We start from the raw sequence: 21,471 nt of genomic DNA on the forward strand, positions 1-21,471 counted from the left end.
ACTATTAAAACTAATAAACAAGTTCAGCAAGTTTGCATGATAAAATATAAATATACAAAAATCACTTGTATTTCTATACAGTAGTAGTGAGCAAACCAATAATACAATTTTAAAAACAACTATATAATAGCATCAAAAAGAATTTTTTAAAAATTTAGGGATGCATTTAACCAAAAAATGTTAAGATTTGTGCACTGAAAAATACAAAATATTGTTGAAAGAAATTTAAAAAGACTTAAACAAATGGAAAGACACCCTGTGCTCATGGATTGGAAAACTTAAAATTCTTAAGGTATCAATACTAGCCAAATTGATCTACAGTCAATGCAATTCTTACCAAATTACAGCCTTCTTTTTTTGCAGGAATTAACAAGCTGCCTCTAAAATTTACATGGAAATTCAAGGGATCCAGAATTGCCAAAACGAATTTTATTTATTTTTTAAGATTTTATTTATTTGACGCAGAGAGAGAGAGAGAATACAAGCAAGGGGAGCAGCAGAGGGACAGAAACAAGCAGGCTCCCCGCTGAGCAAGGAGTCTGATATGGGGCTTGATCCCAGGACCCTAGGATCATGACCTGAGCTGAAGGCAGATGCTTAACTGATTGAGCCACCCAGGTGCCCCTACCAAAACGAATTTTTAAAAGAACAAAGTTGGAAGACTCACACTATTGAATTTCAGTACTTACTATAAAGCTACAGTAATCAAGACTGTGTGTGTGTCTTGACACACCTATAATGAGATTTTATATGTATATATATATATATGAGATACATACATATGTATGAGATACATATATATGAGATATACACATATATATGAGATATATAATGAGATATATGTATGTATGTATCAATATTGAGATGAGATATATATGTATATATATACATAAGAGATATATATATGTATGTATGTATCAATATTAAATAGAATTGAAAGTTCAGAAATAAATCTTCACATGTATTGAGTTTTGACAATGATGTGAGGACCATACAGTGGGGTGTGAATTGTCTTTCCAATAAATGGTGCTGGGACAACTGAACAGGCACATGTAAAAGAATTAATTTGGATCCTTACCTCACACCATATATAAAAACTTGAAATTGAACAAAAACTGAAATATAAGACCTAAAACTATAAAACTCTTAGAGGAAAAAATAGGCATAATGCTATGTGACCTTGGATTAGGCAATAATTTGTCAAATATGATAGCAAAAACACAACAACAAACAGAAGAATAGGCAAACTGGACATCATCAAAATTAAAACCTTTTGTGCTTCAAAAGACACAAAGTAAGTGAAAAGTGAACCCACAGAATGAGAGAACATTCTGCAAATCATGTATTTGGTAAGGGGCTTGGATCTAGAATGTATAAAGAATGTTCCAATTCAATAATATATGGACAACTCAATAATAAAGAGATAAATAACTCAATTATAAAATGGTCATGGATTTAGATAGACATTTCTCCAAGGAAGATATTAAAATGGCCAATAATCAGATGAAAAGATGCTCAACATCATCAGCCATCAGGAAAATGCAAATCAAAAACATAAGTAGATGCTACTTCACATCCTCTCAGATGACTATAATATAAAAGACAGATAATAGTAAGTACTGGCAAGGATATGGAGATATTGGAATCCTCATACATTGCTGGTGGGAATGTAAAATGGTGCAGTTGCTTTGGTAAACAGTCTGATAATTCTTCATATGGTGACCATATGTTCCAGCAATTCCACTCTTAGGTATACATCCAAGAGAAATGGAAATGAATACATATATCCAAACAAAATGTCCACAAATGTTTGTAGCAGCATTGCTCATAGTAGCCAATAAATGGAAACAACCCGAATGCCCATTTAACTGATAAATGGGTAAATAAAATGTGGTATATTCATATAATAGAATAATTTTTAGCAATAAAGCAATGAAGTAGTGATACATGTTATAACATGATAAGTGGAAGAAGAGAGCAACAAAGGACCATCTATTTTATGATTCCATTTATATGATCCATCCAGAACAGACCAAAGCAGATTAGTTGTTGCCTCTGGTTTGGGAGTAGGGGCAATGGCGTCTGACAACTAAGAGCTGAAGGATATATTCTTGGGGTAATGAAAGTATTACAAAGTCAATTTTGATGATTAATTTCCAACTCTTTGAATATGTTAAAAGTTATTGAATTGTACACCTTAAATTGGTGAATTGTATGTCATATGAATTGTATCTCAATAAAGCTGTTGTAAAATACTATAAACAAGTGAAAACAGCATATGATGAAAACAGTAGTTAGAATATAGATGCAATTTATAGACTAGTTTTCAGATTTTACAAAGAAATAGTACAAATCAATGGAGTGAATAACCCAATGGAAAACTGAGTAAGCAAATAGTAAAGTTAAGTTCACAGGAAATGAAATGAATTTGCTGTACTCAATGACAAGATTTAAGACCTTTTCTAGTTATTAGTGTTGTTCACCAAGATTTCCTGCTGTTTAATTTTCCAGACACTTCGGCTTGCACTTCCCCCACTCATTTTAATTACAGCTTTGGCCACATACCTAGCTTTAATCAATAAAATGGAATAGAAAGATTTTTGTCAATTCTGGGGAGAAACTCTTGGGGATGCACTTTTAATAGCCACTATGATTTCTCATGATCTGTCTTCCTATTCCATGGTATCCAGTAATGCTCCATATAGTGACTATTTCATCAGTTTATTTTTTTAAAGTTTTTATTTAAATTTCAGTTAGTTAACACACAGTATAATATTAGTTTCAGGTATACAACATAGTAATTCAATACTACCATCACAACAACAAGTGCACTCCTTAATCCCCATCACCTATTTAACCCATCCCTCCACCCACCTCCCCTCTGGTAACCATCAGTTTGTTCTCTATAGTTAACAGTCTGTTTCTTTGTTTGCCTCTTTCTTTTTCCCCCATGATCATTTGTTTTGTTTCTTAAATTCCACATATGAGTGAAATAATATGGTATTTGTCTTTCTCTGACTGACTTATTTCGCTTTGTGTACACACACACACACACACACACACACCCCACATCTTCTTTATCCATTCATCAGTCGATGGACATTTGGACTCTTTCCATAATTTGGCTATAGTTGATAATGCCGCTATAAACATTGGGGTGCAAGTATCACTTTGAATTAGTATTTTTATATTCTTTGGGTAAATACCTTAGTAGTGCAGTTTTTGGATCTTAGGGTAGTTCTATTTTTAACTTTTTGAGGAACCTCCATACTGTTTTCCAGGTATTGGTGAGGATGGGAGAAAAGGGAACCTCATCACTTTAATCTTAGTAAGCAGAGCCCCCAGCCAACATGTGTTGGGTATGTAGTGTGAGCAAGAAATATATTTTTGTTGTTTTAAGTTACCGAAATTTAGGAGTTATTTGTTACTGCTACATAATGCATCATGTCCTGACTGATATGCTCATACACAATCATAGAAATACAAATCAAAATAATAGTATTCCAGTTTTTACCCATAATATTGACAAAAATAAAAGTTTGTAACAGCCAATGCTAGCAAGGTGTTTCTGAAATACACAGTTCCATTTATTGTTGGCATAGCATTCTATCTCCTGAGCTTGTCATAATTAACAAATTTCTGATACTCATGTATTTAAGTTATACCTATTTTTCCCTATTATAAACAATTCTGTGATAAACATCCCTATGGCAAATTTCTGTTGCTAAATGGTACATTTCACTTAGGTATTTTTATTTGTTTCAGTCCAGTTCAGGCCAGTTATAGTTTTTGCCCTCTTTCACCCAGCATGATCACCTGGATAAATTCCAGAATATTTAGTACAGACCTTGAAAACCTGTGGATTGTATAGGTGTCTGTGTTTGCTGGTGCCTGGATTACTTTTCTCACTTTTTATGCTTCCACTAACACTTTTAGTGCACTCCCTCTGTGGTGTTTTTCTTCTCTACAGTCATCCCATTGCTGAAGGGATAACAGAGGATTACTGTACTTATAGCTAAATTGATTTGCACATCCTTAACTAGTTCCTTACAGAATATTCCTAGGATTAGAATTTCTAGTTCAGTTTCTGTTAAATAACTCTTAGTTGTAAAAAAAAAAAAAAAATTCAATCGCCTTCTGTCACTTCCTTTATGGGGGCACAGTAACACTTATCCAGTGGTTAATTTGAGGATTTGAACAAGGAAGAGGAATAAAGGGGCCTCCAGAGACTTAAGAAAAAATAACTGTCAGTACATCTTCAAATAACATAAATATAAAAGTATTGTATCCAAAACTTCTGTTTCTGCTGCAATATATAGAGCTTGGAAGTCATCACTCCCAAACTTACAACAAGAAAAAGATGAACAAACTAAAACACCGAGTTTCTAGGACAAACTACCACCACCTTAATATGTGGAGAAACAGACAAATTCAGAATCACAGTTGAGATTTGCTTACCTAAAGTAGAATCCACTGGAGCCATAAACTGGTAGGAACACTTAAATGGTAACTTTGATAAATTGCTAAAAGCTGAGTTTGGACCAGCTTTGGTGAGTGAGGTATTCTGTACGTCATAGTCTTAGATGGGCTTTTGTGGATTTGACCTTCAGGAAAACCATTCAGTTCTCATGGTGAAGAGCCAAGAAATGTCCCCTCATAGATATAGCAGAAGGAGAGGAAGAGTACCGTTCTGGAATATACTCACAGCATTCTCCATTACAGTTACCTACTCTGAATGGGAAAAGTCTAGAAGAGCATTATATCACCTGGAAAAAGACAATTTTTTTGTCAATTCCAGCCCCATCTAACTTTCCTGTCTTGCCATGGGAGGAAAAAGGTAAGAAACACTTGTGAGGTCACAGACCAGATGAAAATACACAACTTGTGCCCACTCTAGACTTCCTATCTCACCTAAAAGGGAAAAAAAATCTGAGAAGCACTTGTGAAGGTCACAGTCAGGGACAAAGGCTCACTACAACACTGAGACCTAATAATAGAACTATGGAATGCTTCCCATTTCCTCCACAGGAATAAGGCTTATGTATAGTAACAGCAGATTAAGCTGAAAGAAGTTACATCTAAGACCTTATTTAAGAAAAAGCCTCGGGGCACCTGGGTGGCTCAGTCGTTAAGCCTCTGCCTTCGGCTCAGGTCATGATCCCAAGGTCCTGGGATCGAGACCCGCATCGGGCTCCCTGCTCTGCGGGAAGCCTGCTTCTCCCTCTTCTACTCCCCCTGCTTGTGTTCCCTCTCTCGCTGTGTCTCTTTCTGTCAAATAAATAAATAAAATCTTAAAAAAAAAAAAAGAAAAGAAAAAAGAAAAAGCCTCTACCCTTATCCTCAGGTCCACAGTACTAACATCGTGTAATTCTGGAGTGAGGAAGAAATTCAAAGGGTCACCTGCCTCACAGCTCCAGGAAGCAAGATACATATATCATCTTTATTTTTTTTTTGGACTCTGATAAACATACATCATCTTTAAATGATTTTCTGCTTTTCCTATCATTTGTCCAAAGTTGAATATGATATGCTCTCTCACAATAATAATTTAATATTTTCCTCTCACACCCTTTTCAGGCAGTCCATTTCTACACTTGATCTTAGCCAAAAGGCCGAGAAGTGATGAGGCAGTCCATTTCTCATCCATCTCTCTCTTGCTTCAATATGTCAATTTCTAACTTTATGGAGACAAAGCAGCTGTGCTATATTCAGCTTATAATAACCCTCCTACTTACAGCTATTTGTTCTCCCCTCAGTTTTATTTTACTCCTATAAAAATACCTTCTCTTTTAATCTCTATTAATAGGTCCTTCACATCATTTTAACGAAAATATTTCAGGGTTTTCTATAACAGCATTTCCCAGTTTCATTAGATGATGTTAAAAATGGAACACCCATTAGCATCCTGCTGACCTATTGTTCAATGGAATAACATTTTGGAAACATGGCTCACTGATGTTTGCACATTCCTCTTTAAATATTAAGATAAAAAGGGTGCCTGGCTGGCTCAGTTGGTAGAGCATGTGACTCTTGATCTTGGGGTCATGAGTTCAAGCCCCAAATTGAGCATAGAGCTTACTTTAAAATATTTTTTAAAAAATATTAAGATAAAAGCTAAATGTGATATCCTTGTAAGTACATCATTTATATCACATATAAAGAAGCCTTCTCAGCTGCAGCAAGGTCATATTTCTGTAAAACAAAAAGTCTCTAAGGAAACACAGATAACAGGGGAGATAAAAACAAGGACATCAGAAGAAAATTTAGCCTCTGACATATATAGCCACAGCAAACAGTATACACAGTCTAACTTCTCTATCCGTATAAACATAAAACCTCACATTAAAGGCCTATTTACATCAGTTTCCTTAACCTATATTTTTTGTCTTTTAACCAAACTTTCAAGGCATATCAAAAGCCAAAAAAAAAAAAACAAAAACAAAAACACACACACACTATCAAGAGACAGAGCAAGCATCAGGACCATATTTAGGTATGGTAGAAATTTTGGAATTATAATACCAGGATTTTAAAACAACTATGGTTAATATGCTAAGTGCTCTAATGGGAAAAGTGGATAACATTAAAAAATGGATGGGTAATATAAGCACAGAAATAGAAACCCTAAGAAAAAATTCAGAAGTTAAGCTAGAAATCAAAATCAGTGTAAAAGAAATGAAATCTGTCTTTGATGGGTTCTTCAATAGACCGTACATGGCTGAGAATAGAATCAATGTGCTTCAGGAAATGTCAGTAGAAACTTCCAAAAGAGAATGCAAAGAGCTAAAGGAGTGAAAAAGACTAAACAGAATATCCATGAGCTGGGAGACAATTACAAAAGATGTAATATACATGTACTAGAAATACCAGAACAAGAGAAAAGAGAGAAAGGAACAGAGGAACTATTTGAAGTAATAATGGTTGAGAATTTTCCAAAATTAATGGCACAGTCCAAACCACAGATCTAGGAAGCTTAGAAAACATAAATCAGGATAAAAACCAGAAAAGATATACCTGTGCATATCATATTCAAATGGAGGAATATCTGGGGCACCTGGGTGGCTCAGTCAGTTAAGTGTCTGACTCTTTATTTCTACTCAGGTCATGATCTCAAGGTCATGAGATTGAGCCCCTCATCAGGCTCTGCAGTGGGCGTAGAGCCTGCTTAAGATTCTCTCTCTCCCTCTCCCTCTGCCCCTCCTACCCCACTAGGGCTCTCTCTCTAAAATTAAAAAAAAAAATGGCAGAATATCAAAGACAAAGAGAAAATATTGAAAAAACCCAGAGAAACCAACCACATTACCTATAAAGGAGCAGGGTAAGAATTACATCAGATTTCTCTTCAGAAACCTTGCAAGCAAGAAGAGGGTGGGGTGAAATATTTAAAGTGTTGAAGAAAAAAACAAGCACTGACCTAGAATTCTGTATCCAGCAAAATTATTCTTCCAATATGAAGGAAAAATAAAGACATTCTCAGACAAAAAGAGAGAGAGAGAGAGAAAATTTGTCCCCAGTAGACCTGTCCTTCAGGGGGGATTATAATCAAAATTCTTCAGAGAGAAGGAAAATTATATAGGTCAGAAACTCAGATCTCTGTATATATTTTTTAAAAGCGTATTAGAGAAGGAATAAATTAAGGTTAAATGAAATCTTCTCTTTTTATTCTTAATTGATTTAACAGATTACAAATTGTTCAAAATAATATCAACAGCATGTGTGGTGATTAAAGCTTATAGACAAGTGAAATGAATGACAGCCATCTTATAAGGGATGAGAGGGAGGAACTGGAAATATTCTGTTATACAAAGTACATGCACTACCTGTGAAGTAGTATGGTGTTATCTGAAAGTGAACTTGGATATATTGTGAATGTATATTGCAAATTCTAGGGCAACCACTAAAACAAAATAAAAACAGAAATATCATTGATATGCTGAGAGAAGATGATATATAAAATGTACAATTTAAAATAGAGAAGGCAGAAAAAGAGAAAAAAACAAAAAGGCAACATAGAAAACAGTAACAAATATGTAGATATTAATCCAACTATATCAATGATCACTTTAGACATCAATAGTCTAAATGCACCAATCGAAAGAGACCATCAGGGTAAGTTAAAAAAAATAAGATCCTCTTTACATGTAACCTAAAAGAAACACACTTTAAATATAAAGACATGGATAGACTGAAAATAAAGGGATAGAGAAAGAAATACTATGCTAACATTAAACAAATGAAAGCTGGAGTAGCTCTATTAATTTCAGAATACACAGAATTCAGAGCATGAAACATTACCAGGATAAGGCCGGGGCGGGGGGGTGTTACATAATGATAAGAGGCTCAATTCTCAAAGACAACATAACAATCTTTACTGTGTATGCACCTAACGACAGAGTGCAGAAATACATGAGGCAAAACTGATAGAATTGCAAGGAAAAATAGACAAATCCACTATTATAGTTGGAGACTCCAATACCCCTCTATCAGTAGTTGATAGATTCAGTAAGTATAAAATCAGTAAAAACCAACTTGAATTGAACAGCACCATCAATCAAAAGGATCTAATTAAAATTTATAAAATACTTCATCCGAAACAGTAGAATACATTCTTCTCAAGCTCACATGGAACATTCACCAAGATAGAACATATCCTGGGACATAAAGCACCTTAAAAATTTTAAAAAATAGACATCATTCAAATTATGCTCGCAGATCACAATGGAATTAAACTAGAAATCAATTACAGAAAAATAACTGGAAATCCCTAAAATACTTGGATATTAACCAACACACTTCTGAATAACACCAAGGTCAAAGAACTCTCAAAGGAAACTAAAATATTTTGAAACAATTTTATGAAAATATAATTTATCGGGGTGCCTGGGTGGATCAGTTGGTTAAGCGTCTGCCTTTTGCTTAGGTCACGATCCCAGTGTCCTGGGATCGAGCCCCGCACTGGGCTCCTTGTTCAGTGGGGAACCTGCTTCTCCCACTCCCCCTGCTTGTGCTCGCTCTCTCTGTGTCAAATAAATACATAAAATCTTTTAAAAAAAGAAAATATAATTTATCAAAATTGTGGTATGCAGCAAAACAGTGCTTAGAGAGAAATTTATAGCACTGAATGAATATATTAAAAAATAAAAAAGATCTAAACATCAATAATCGAAGCTCCCATCTTAGGCAACTAAAGAAAGAAGAGCAAATTAAAGCCAAAGTAATCAGAAGGAAAAAAGATAATAAAAATTAGAGCTGAAATCAATGATATGAAAACAGGAAATCAATAGAGAAATTCAATAAAACAAAAAAAGTTGGTTCTTTAAAAGATTAATAACATAAGTCACTAGGTAGTTTAAGGAAAAAGGGAAAAACACAAATTGCTAATATCAGAAATGTTTCTGTGGACACTAAGAGGATAATAAAGGAATAGTATAAACAACTTTGTCCAAACATTGATAACATAGAAGAATTGCAACAATTCCTTAAAAGACATAAGCTACCAAAACTAACACAAGTATAAATAGATAATCTGCATAAACCTAGAACTATTAAAGAAGTTGAATCAATGCTTAACAACCTTCCAAAAGAGAAAGCACTATCCTCAGGTTCACTGGTGAATCCTACAAAACATTTAAAGAAGTAATCATACCAATTTTATCTAATCTCTCAAAGAAAATAGAAGTTGAGGGAATAAGTCCCCCCAAAATTCTGAGACTGGCATTACCCTAATACTAAAACCAGGCAACTACATTACAAAAAGAGAAAACTACAGACCAATATATTTCATGCAGATAGGTATAAAAATCCTCACAAAATATTAGCCAATAAACCCCAACAATGTATAAAAGGAATATATACTACAACCTAGTAGAATGTATTCTAAGTATGCAAGACTGTTCAACTTTTGAAAATCAATTAATGTAATCAATCACATGAAAGGTTAAAGAAGGAAAACGATATGATCGTGTCAGTACAGCAGAAAAAGCATTTGGAGAAATTCAACACCCATTCATGATAAAAACTCAGAAAACTAAGAATAGAAGAGAATTCTTTAAACTTAATAAGGAGTGTCTACAAGAAATTTACAGCTAACATAAGGGTAAGATGCTTTCTGCTGAGATCAGGAACAAGGAAAGGATATCCCCACTCACCGTTCTTGTTTAACATGACACTGGAAGTCCTAGTTAATGCAATAAGAGAAAAAAGGAAATAAAGGTATACAGATGGGGAAGGAAGAATTAAAATTAGTTGTTCACAGATGACATGACTGTCTTTGTAGAAAATCTCAAATAATCAACAAAAAGGCCCTGGAACTAATGAGCAATTATAGCAATTTTGCAAGATACATGGTTAATATACAAATTTCAATTTTTTTCTTGTATACCAGCAATGAAAATTTGGAATTTGAAATTAAAAACACAATACCATTTATATTAGCACCAAAATTAAATAATTAGGTATAAATCTACAAAAATATGTACAAAATCTATATAAGGAAACCTGCAAAACACTGATAAAAGAAATCAAAGATCTAAATAAGTGGAAAGATATTCCATGAGCATGAATAGGAAGGCTCAATATTTTCAAGATGTCAGTTCCCAAATTAATCTATAAATTCAATGTAATCCCACTCAAAATCCCTACAAGTTATTTTGTGGATATCAGCAAACTGATTCTAAAGTTTATATGGAAAGGCAAAAGACCAAGAATAGCAAACGATACTGAAGGAGAACAAGGCAGAGGATAGACATTACCCAACTTCAATAATGTCCATAAAGCTACAGTAATCTAGACAGCGTGGTACTGCCAAAAGAAAAGACCAGTAGATCAATGCAACAGAAGAAAGAGGCCAGAAATAGATCCACACAAATATAATCAACTAGTTGTTGACAAAGGAGTAAAGGTAAGTCAATGGAAAAACTACACTCTTTTCTACAAATGGTGATGAAACAACTGGTCACCTACATGCAAAAAAAAAAAAATGAATCTAGACACAAATCATAGATCTTTCAAAAATATTAACTCAAGGGGTGCCTGGGTGGCTCAGTCATTAAGCGTCTGCCTTTGGCTCAGGTCATGATCCCAGGGTCCTGGGATGGAGCACCGCTTCGGGCTCCCTGCTCAGCGGGAAGCCTGCTTCTCCCTCTCCCGCTCCCCCTGCTTGTGTTCCCTCTCTTGCTGTGTCTCTCTCTGTCGAATAAATAAAATCTTAAAAAAAAAATATTAACTCAAAATGGATCACAGAGCTAAATATAAAATGTGAAACTGTAAAACTCCTAGAAGCTGATCTAGATGACCCCTGAGTTTCGTGATGACTTTATAGATACAACACAAAAAGTGTAATCCATGAAAGAACACGTTAGTAAGTTGGACTTTGGTTAAAAATGAATCTTCTCTGCAAAATACTCTGTTAATAGAATGAAAAGCAAGCCAACAATTGAGAGGAAAAGCTTTGCAAAACAGACATCTGATAGAAAAGACTGGTATCCAAAATATACAAAGAACATTTAAAATTACAATAAGAAAACTATCAACCCCATTAAAAAATGGACAGTGAGGGGCGCCTGGGTGGCTCAGTCGTTAAGCGTCTGCCTTCGGCTCAGGTCATGATCCCAGGGTCCTGAGATTGAGCCCCGCATCAGGCTTCCTGCTGGGTAGGAAGCCTGCTTCTCCTCTCCCACACCCCTGCTTGTGTTCCCTCTCGCTGTGTCTCTCTCTGTCAAATAAATAAATAAAATCTTTAAAAAAAATGGGCAACGATCTGAACAACTGACCAAAAAAGATAAAGAGATGGCAAATAAGCATGTGAAAAGATGCTCAAAATTGTATGTCATTATGAAATTGAAAATTAAAACAAAAAAGAGCCAACCTTAGCTAAATGGACAAAAAAAAAAAAAAAAAGATCTGTGTCCATGGTGATTGAGATGAACAAGGAATACATCATGCCTGGTCCCCAGGCAAGGTGTAAGCCAGTGTGAAAGTTCACATGCATGTTTGTGGGAAGTGGGGCGTGGGGCTGGAGGCAGAGCTGTAGTTATGAAGAATCAGCACAGCTGCTTCTATATCTCAGGCTTAACAATTGGGGTTTATTTGATTCTGAGATTTAGATTTCAGGGGCAAGTCAGGGTAACACAGGTGCTAGTGCAGTCACTGGGTATGGAACCATGGCTGCTGCAATCTGTTAGACTGGAATCCATTGTAGGATGAATTAAATATTGCTTAGCAGTTAGATAGTATCGTTTAATCTCTTTTTTTTCTTGCTTTCTGACTTTAAAGATGAAATTTAACCTATCTGATCTGGTTTCCTCACCTGTTACATGAAGGTAGTAACAGCATATTTTGGTAATATTCCATATTGACCACTATTGTTGTAAGTTAATACACATAAAGATCTTAAAATAGGGCCTTTCTCAGTGAGAGAAATGCTAATGAGTAATAATGCCTGTTCTTTAAATGAATTCACAATAAATTGTTCAACAGATATTTAAAAGTCTTACAACAAAATCTGTCAGCTATTGGTAGATTCAACACTCTGTCAGCAAGATCTTGGAATCAAAATCCAGAATTATCAGAGAAGCCTGTGCCAGTATGATTTTGAATATATCTGTAAACGTTAAGGATAAGAAATTGTGTAAGATAGAAACTACAAGTAAATGTAGCTTCCACAAGAACAGAGATTTCTTTCATTTGTGTTTCTACCATATCTCCAGTGCCTAGGATAAAGAAGGTATTCATGTGTATTTCTTGAATGAATGAAAGGCACCAGAGACTTTAAGAAAGTGAAAGAACAGTTCAGGGAGGCAAGGAGATTCGCACACACCCACAGATCCCAGCAGAGCTCAGACTCCCTTCTTCAAGCCTGGCATTCACCCAAGATAGTATGCTGTGGAATAAAGAAAAAAGTGATCCACAGTTCAGCTAAAGCCATTTAAACAGCACAGTAAAAGCAGCCCTCCTCTGATAACTGACATCCACTGTCAGTCCAGATACTGTATAGAATCATCTCCAGATGGTTTTTTATCACCTAAATATTGCATAGTTATAACAAATGTTTAAAAACAAATAAAAGCTGAAATGAAAATATATGAAAATTCATGGTAAAATTATAGTTCCTTTTTCATCCTCAAAACCATCAGTGATTTTCAGCAAATGGGGACTTTGTCCAAGATGAACCTCAAAGGCCATTGCAAAAGTCTCTGTTCTTTAGAAAACAGAGACGGGGGATTGCTGGAGAAGGTGGTTATAGGGGTCAGAGATGAGCCCCCGGAATTGATCTTCCCAGGGGTTGAAGGCCAAGTAAAGTAAGTCAAGGGGGATGGACTTTCAAGTCAAGACGGTGAGTAAATTTAGTTCCTACTGCTGCTGTAACACATTACCACATTGTTGGCGACTCAAAATAACACAAATGTATTAGCTTACAGCCCTGGATGTTGGGAATACAAAAAGGACCTCATTGGTCTGAAATGAAGGTGATGGTCAGGCTTCAATTCTCTGAGGGATCCTAGGGAGAATCTGCTTTTCTTGCCTATTCCAGCTTCTGGAAGCTGCCTGCATTCCTTGGGCCCTGGCTTTGTTTCATCTTCAAAGCCAGCAATGGCCTATCCAGTCTTTCCCATGCTACTTTGATGTGACACTGACTCTCCTGCCTACTTCTTCCACATTTGAAGTACTTTTGTAATTACATTGGCCGGGAAGAGACCCAGCATATTTTTATTTTAAATTCAGCTGATGAGCAATCTTAATTCGGTCAGCAATCTTACTTCTCCTTTGCCCTGTAACATCACATATTTACAGGTTCTGGAGAATAGGATGTGGACATCATTGAGGGACCTTTATTCAGCCTATCACAGTGAAAGCGGCATTTAGTTGGGTTTAAAATGGGCACCAGCAGGTTGGTGCTCAACCACAGTCGTGCTTAAACACGTTGCTCTGTTTGCCCCATGGAGCACAGAAAGGAAGGGCTCAAGACTAGAGGAAGGATGTAGGGGTAAAGGAATCAGAGGATTCAAAAACCACCAGGTGCTGTCTTGGGAAGTAGGTACATGATGGGGGTCTTCCTCCAAAGAATGTCTGGGGAAACTAGACAGGTATGTATGGCAAGTGGCTGAGATCCAAGCTGGTTCTACTCCCTGCCACATTTCCACATGGCCAAAGATCATGAGAGCTTGGATGTGACTGCAAGAGAAGACTTGATAGACAGGGCAGTTGAAGAAGAGCCAGGACCAGCCCGACCCCTGGCCATGGGGGCAACAGACAGGAAATATCCCAGGACCCAGTGTGGGTCGTGCCTGGCGAAAAAAGGCCCTCTGTGGGCAACTGTGGGGACTGCGAAATGGCAAAAGCATGTTGCCAGTTTGAATGGGGGGAAAACAGCAGTGTGGCAGAAAGAATGGAGGCAGAGCAGTGGTTGGTTTTCTCGGGGTAGGGGTGTAGGTCTGCCTTCCTTTAGAAAAGGCGCAGTGGTGAGGCCTCCGTGGGGGCCCCCTCCCACCTTCCTCCCTTCGGTGGCCCCGCGAAGCAGTGAAGGAAGAACGTGGGACGGCCACCCACCCCAGAACCTCCGGGGCAGTGTGGCCCTAGGTCGCCTTTCCCCTCGCAGCCTGCTGTCCTGACAGGCCCTGGCCCACCGGCCTCCAGTTAGGATGGTGGACAGAACGGGGGAGAGGGAGGTGGACAGACACTGAACAGTCGGGGGCCTCTCACACACCGAGGGGCGACTGATATCCATCCGCTGCTGCCGGCAGCGCACCTTCCCCGCCCCGCCGCCCCCGACCTCTGGGTCCTAGCCCCCACCGCCAACCCTCGCGGGGTCCCACGGGTTGCAGGGCCAGCAATGAGGGGTGGTCGCCGCGCAGGTCCGCAGGGGCGCGCTGCTGTGAGCCCGCCCCTTAGGCTGGGGCTCCTCCCGGCCCCGCCCCCTCTGGGTCGGAACTAGGGTGGGCCGGGGAGGGGGCGTCGAACCCATTCGTGCCGTATCCCTCCGCCCCCCTTCCCGACACCCTCGCCGCGAGCGCTTCGTGCCGCATCCTGCGCAGCCCCTGCCCAGTTTGGCGCAGCGGCGCGGGGGGCGGGACACCTCTTTGCGATTCTGGCCGCACGCAAGGCGGTGGGAATCCGAGTGAAGAGCGCCGAGAGAAGGGGGGAGGCCAACGACCTGCACCTTGAGCCTGTGAAGGCAAGCGGGGGTGTCGTGGGGGGAGGCGGGGGGACCCCCACTGTCGCCCGGCTTCCAGCCTTCCCGGACCCCAGACCCTGGCAGCCGGGCCAGGAGGAGGCGACCCGGTCCCTGAGCTGGTCCCTCAGAGAGGTGCGCAGCGCCGCGGGACCCCTGGCGAGGAGAGGCGGCGACTGGCGCGGGCCGGGCCCAGGGCACCGCGGCTGGCCGGAGAGGCTCCCGCGGATCCTCTGGAGGCGAACTGCGCCCGCCACTCCGCGGCCAGCTTTCCAGGCGCCCGCGACCCGCCGTCGACGGTGCCCGTGCCGGGAGAGAGCTGTGGGGGGAGGCTGCTGCGGAAGAAATGGCGGAGTGGGAGCTGGGGTGGGGGGCGCCCAGGGAGGCCGCCGGGGCGGGGGGCGGGGGGGGGGAGATGGCGTCCGAGCTCTGTGCCCAGCTGGCGGGGAGCGGGTGGCCGGTGGCGTCGGCTACTCCGGGCCCTGATTCTGGAAAGGGGCCTGTCCCTTCCCACAGGCGCCTGGTTGATGCCAAAGTCTTCTCTCTGCGCGGTAGGTCTGGCGATTTCCTCCCGCAGGGTGCATCTGTAGAGGAGAGGCTTGAGAAAAAGGAGGAGCAGGACAATGGCCTGGATTTCTGGAGGTGTGTGGGGCTAGGGGGCGATGGGCAGCAGCCATTGAGTGGAGACCCGAATCGGGGTGGGGTGACTGCGACCGTAACAGGTCAGGCATCCAGGAATACCTTCTAAAATTCCCCTTTGTATTAGCTTTCTAAGCACTTGCCTCGCCTTCATCCCTCACCTCCACCGAAAATTCGTGGTAGGAAAAGATCGGCTAGGAGGTGAGGGTGAGACACAAGTCATAATTACAACTGCCACTGCACAACCTGTTTTCTAGAATATGCGGGAACCCTTCCCCCAATTTATGCTGCGCAAGGCAGTGGGATGTGGTGCACCTAGTGGTGAATCCTTAGAATTGGAGAAAGGAGCAGTGTGAAGAGTGTGACGTCAAGAGAAGATGTCGTTGTCTGGGGAACTCTGAAGTAGACCTTATATAAAACGAGAATATTCTACCAAGAGGACTCTACATGTTTGAAAAACAAATATGTGGACTCCCTTCCTTGGTGTTTGTGGGTCCACCCAGAGCTCAGTTGCTACCATGGTCTCCTGACTGTCATGCTTTTTCATCTGTTTGTCCATAGGCCTGCTTTAAAGCTGCTCACTTCTATGAGGAAGGGAAGGAGGAGGAGACTGGTTCAAATCTCTGGAGGTTGGTGTGAAGGTGGGTAAATCAGGGGAGCACTATAGAGTAAGATCAGGGCAAGTGTCTTTGATCCAAGTGGGTCCAGGACCTCCTCCACCTCTCCTGCTTGCTGCCAGATTTGCACACTGCCACAGCATCCCTTGTCCATTTCCTGCAGGAAATACTAGGAATACTGGGGTAGGTGTGGATTGGGCTGTGAATGGGAGGAGAAGACCTGAAAGCAGGGACCATGAGACAGGAAAAATTAGACAAGTTAGATCTTTAAACCGAAACATGTTTACATCAGGGATCAGTGTGTCTGTCAACCAAATATTCAGACTTCATTTTCTCCTGTATGTTTACTTCTCAGGACAGCCTGCTTTCTGCTATAGGGCTTAATACCACTGAAACGAAGCAAGGAGGGAGAAATTGCACCATATCCGTGCAGGTTGGTATGAAAGTGGGTACAAATTTGGGTGGGGAAGTAGAGATCAACATCGGTCCAAGAGTGATTAGGGTCTAGTCTGGGGTCTCCTCAGCCTTTCCCATTGGGAACCCACTTTCCCAGTAACCTCACACTTGTTTTGTAGCAGGCAAAATAACGTGGCAACTCTTGGGGGTAATGTGTGAGGTAAAATGAGGGTGACAGAAAGACTTTCTAATAGTTCAACTGTCCCACTAAGCATTCAAGGTCCAGTCTCTGTGACTCTCTGCATGGGGTGATGCAGTTGGAAGAGATTCAAAGCCCCATGTCATTCTCTTTCCTTAGATCCACCTCCAGTGGCAGCTCTGGTGGTGTTGGAATTGCTGCTGACCACCACCCTCAGCAGGTCTGCACCCACCCAGGAACATCCATCATCCCTCCGCTTGGTTGGGCCTCTTCTGCACTTTGTCTGTGATACTGACTGAGGCTAGGCTTCGGAAGGAGGTTGATTGAATGCTGAACTGGTGATTGACTCTAACATTTGTTTCCAACTCTACCACCTGAATCACTGAAAGATCAGAGTGTGAAGATAGATCTGTGGTAGAGGCTGAGACTGGGGTAAGGTTACTTAACTGGGCCTCCTCTGTAACTTGTACCATGACTGGGGCTGAGATTGAACCTGCTGCCCAGGCAAAGCCTGAAAAGAAGGCTGGAGAAGAGGTTGGGGGTGGGGCTGAAAGAGAGAATGAAGTCCCGTTGGTGGTCAGACCCAAGGTTAGGACCCAGGCACAGGTAATGCCTGGGGCAAGGCCCAAAACTGAGACGAAGTCTATGCCTGGGGCAAGGCCCAAAACCGAGTCCCAGGTAGTGACTGGGGCAAGGCCCAAAAGCGAAACCCAGGCAGTGGCTGGGGCAAGGCCCAAAAGCGAATCCCAGGCAGTAGCTGGGGCAAGGCCCAAAACCGAGTCCCAGGCCATGGCTGGGGCAAGGCCCAAAGCTGAAGCAAGGGCAGTAGGGGGAGCACGTCCTAAGACCGAGGCCAAGGTAATCCCTGGGGCAAGGCCCAAAGATGAAGCCCAAGTTTGGGCCCAGACTGAGTTTGGGGCTGAGGCAATGTCGCAAACAGAAGGCCTGACCCAGACCAGTGCTGTAGCCTGGCCACTCGTCAGTACTGAGTCTGGGTCAGTTGCTAAACCTATGGCCCTGTCTGTGGACAGGGAGCTGGTCAATGTGGACACTGAGACGTTTCCTTGCTCCCAGGTTGAGACAGGAGTTCAACCCTGGTTTGGATCAGGGGAGGAAGCTAATATGGGGTCTTGGTGCTATCCCAGGCCCCGGGCCAGAGAGGAGGCCTCTAATGAGTCTGGATTCTGGTCAGCAGATGAGACCTCTACAATGTCTTCTTTCTGGGCTGGAGAAGAGGCCAGTATCAGATCATGGCCCAGGGAAGAGGCCAATACCAGGTCCAGGCACAGGGCCAAACATCAGCCTAACCCCAGGTCCAGGCCCAGATCCAAGCAAGATCCCTATATTGATTCTTGGTCTGGGTCTGAAGAGGAGTCTGGCAACCCATTTTGCTTGTGGGCTGGGGAAAATACCAATAACCTGTTCAGGCCCAGAGTCAGGGATGAGGCAAATATGAGGTCCAAGCTCAGGACCAAGAGAGAGGACTTTTTTGAGTCTGAGTCTGAAGATGAGTACTATAAGGAGTCCTGGTTTTTGCCTGGAGAAGAAGCCAATAGTAGCTTCAGGACCAGAGACAAGGAAGAGCCTAATACTGTCTTGAAGCCCAGGGCCCAGAAAGATGTTAATCACAGCGGTAGGGTCAAACAAGAGCCCAGATTTGAAGAGGAAGTCATTATTGGGTCCTGGTTCTGGGCAGAGAAAGAGGCGGGTATGGAGGCTGGGGCTTCTGCCATCTGTGAATCCACACCAGGGGCCGAGGAGGGGGCCATTGGTGGATCCTTGTTCTGGACTGAGGAAAAGTCCAGTTTGGGGGCTGTGGCCAGAGAAGAGGCCAGGCCAGAGTCTGAAGAAGAGGCCATATTTGGGTCCTGGTTCTGGGATAGAGATGAGGCCTGCTTTGACCTAAATCCCAGTCCTGTGTACAAAGCCAATTCTAGATACAGAGATTCAGCTGAGGATGAACTTAAGGCATCATCCAGGCCCCAGACCTGGGAAGAGGTCACTGTTGAATTCAAACCTGGTCTTTGTCATGGGGTTGGCTTCCCATCCCCAAGCTCCTTTAGAATTCCTGAAGAAGCAGCATCTGTATTCTCTGAAATGTTTGAGGGAAAGCCCAAGAATACAGAATTTACCCCAGAAGGGGAAGACCAGGAATCTTTGCTTCAGTCTGAACAACTTGAACCTGAATTCCCATTTCAGTATGATCCATCCTACAGGTCAGTCAGGGAAATTCGGGAGCATCTTAAGGCCAGGGAGAGTGCAGAGCCTGAGAGTTGGTCCTGCAGCTGCATACAGTGTGAGCTTAAAATCGGTACTGGAGAGTTTGAAGAACTTCTTCTATTAATGGACAAAATCCGAGATCCTTTTATTCATGAAATATCTAAAATTGCAATGGGTATGAGAAGTGCTTCTCAATTTACTCGAGATTTCATTCGGGATTCAGGTGTTGTCTCACTTATTGAAACCTTGCTCAATTATCCTTCCTCCCGAGTTAGGACAAGTTTTTTGGAAAATATGATTCACATGGCTCCACCTTACCCAAATCTAAACATGATTGAGACATTCATATGTCAAGTGTGTGAGGAAACTCTTGCTCATAGTGTGGGTTCCCCTGAGCAGCTGCTTGGATTAAGGATGCTTAGACACCTCACTATAACTACTGACTACCACACACTGGTTGCCAATTATATGTCTGGGTTTCTTTCCTTATTAACCACAGGCAATGCAAGAACAAAGTTTCATGTGCTGAAAATGCTATTGAATTTGTCCGAAAATCCAATCGTGGCAAAAAAACTATTCAGTGCCAAAGCTCTGTCGATATTTGTGGGTCTCTTTAACATAGAGGAGACAAATGATAATATTCAAATTGTTATCAAGATGTTTCAGAATATCAGTAATATCATAAAAAATGGAACTATGTCCTTAATTGACGATGATTTCAATCTTGAGCCACTTATTTCTGCATTCCATGAATTTGAGAAGCTAGCTAAGGAACTACAAGTCCAGATAGACAATCAAAATGATCCTGAGGTGGGACAACAAAGCTAATATGAATAACCACCTGCCTTTGATCAGCCTTATGTTCCCAAAGAGCCCTGAGTAGTGCTTTGGTTTTCACAGTCTGGTTTTATGTTGTAACTTATATTTTAATGCTGATGTTAACTTTGTCCATTTCTTGATTTGAGCTGCATCATTTTGTGGATGCCAAATGAATATTAGAGCTGAAAATATATCTGTTGATATTTGTCTTGCTGTCCAGATTGCAATATTTTTCAGTATTGAGCTTCTGATGAACTAAGTCGCCTGTGTACGCTACCCTGCTATTTGTTGTTTAAACATATGGTTCTCTATTCAAGTCTGTTTTCAATAAAGGTCTATGTGAAAATTGGCAGAAATGACCCTTCAATTTGAAACCAGGTACATATATATACATTGTGCATATTTACAAAGAGATAATTAGTATGACAAACACCTTCATTGAAAAATTGCATTCCCGGATTTTAAGAAGGGATTTCTGCAGGCTGTGGTATTTGAGAAATGCTTCAGCAAGGAAGGACCCACTTAAACTGGTCACTAAAGTGTAGGAGAGGACAGACCATTAGGTCATTCTTAGAAATGAGCTGTGGTGGTGTGAAGAAAAGTGTGTGATTAGAAAACCTGTCTCAGCAGCATGGATGTACCCTGTCTGCCTGGAAGAGGTAAGGCAAAATTTAGTCAAGGTTTCAATTGAGCAAGGTGAGGGGTGCAGCTGGAATGACGCCCACTTGGAAAGCTAAGTCAGCCAAATCTGCACATTTTACAACTAGTACTGTTGTTGCTTCAGTACCACTTAAAGAGTGGAGTACAATAGCACACAAATTAAATGGAGTCAGGAATAAGATTTCCTTTGTGATGATCCTAGTCCAAGGAAAATAGTAAGGGAATATGCAGCTTTTAAAAATGATCTATTTACTGGCATGAAATAACACTGATGGTTTTATGTCCAGTGAAACAGAAGGATGTGATTATCTATGGAAAACTAGATTCCATTTTAAAAAATCTTGTGTGTAAATTGACACAATTTCTATGTAATTTCAATATGCCTAAGAAATTTCATACACTATAGTCTGGAATAAAATACAGCATATTAAAAAAATTTCAGAGACAAGCATTGGGGATATACAAAAATTACTAAGATGTTTTTTTTCTTTTAATATGCTTATGTCTAGTGCCTCAAGTTATAGGTGGACATATTGGAAAGGATACAGTTACATAAAAAAAAATGAGCTATGTGTTAAATGTTTAGAGATAAAAACATTTAGAAAAGTTGAAAAGGAATGTTTCCCTTTAGAGTGGTGAAGATTGCACAGCATTGTGACTATGCTTACTGCCACTCAATTGTATACTTTAAAATGGTTAACATGATTAAGTTTTAGGTTATGTGTATTTTATGCAATAATAAGTAAATAGAT

At 40.7% G+C, this 21,471-nt stretch overlaps 1 protein-coding gene and 1 pseudogene across 4 annotated transcripts in view; one reads left to right on the top strand and one right to left on the bottom strand.

Moving 5' to 3' along the window:
• GPRASP2 (G protein-coupled receptor associated sorting protein 2) overlaps nucleotides 1–20,415 on the top strand; it is a 94,786-nt gene extending 74,371 nt beyond the window's left edge. For 2 of the 4 annotated variants that reach the window (XM_064574408.1, XM_064574407.1), the window contains exons 2-4: nucleotides 16,370–16,449; nucleotides 16,781–16,858; nucleotides 17,180–20,415. In XM_064574408.1, the coding sequence (XP_064430478.1) occupies nucleotides 17,492–20,068 (2,577 nt within the window). In that variant the 5' untranslated portion in view covers nucleotides 16,370–16,449; nucleotides 16,781–16,858; nucleotides 17,180–17,491 and the 3' untranslated portion in view covers nucleotides 20,069–20,415. Of the gene's footprint in view, nucleotides 1–14,120; nucleotides 15,173–15,608; nucleotides 15,812–16,369; nucleotides 16,450–16,780; nucleotides 16,859–17,179 lie in introns of those variants that run through there. The other 2 variants (XM_064574405.1, XM_045871358.3) reach the window with 2 other exon arrangements.
• Nucleotides 5,521–5,624, bottom strand: LOC123851865 (U2 spliceosomal RNA; annotated as a pseudogene).
• Nucleotides 20,416–21,471: the final 1,056 nt, after the last annotated feature.

Source organism: Mirounga angustirostris, unplaced genomic scaffold (assembly GCF_029215605.1).
Source record: "Mirounga angustirostris isolate CCGP_5_RB_7025 unplaced genomic scaffold, mMirAng1.0.hap1 SCAF_11, whole genome shotgun sequence".
NCBI lineage: Eukaryota > Metazoa > Chordata > Mammalia > Carnivora > Phocidae > Mirounga > Mirounga angustirostris.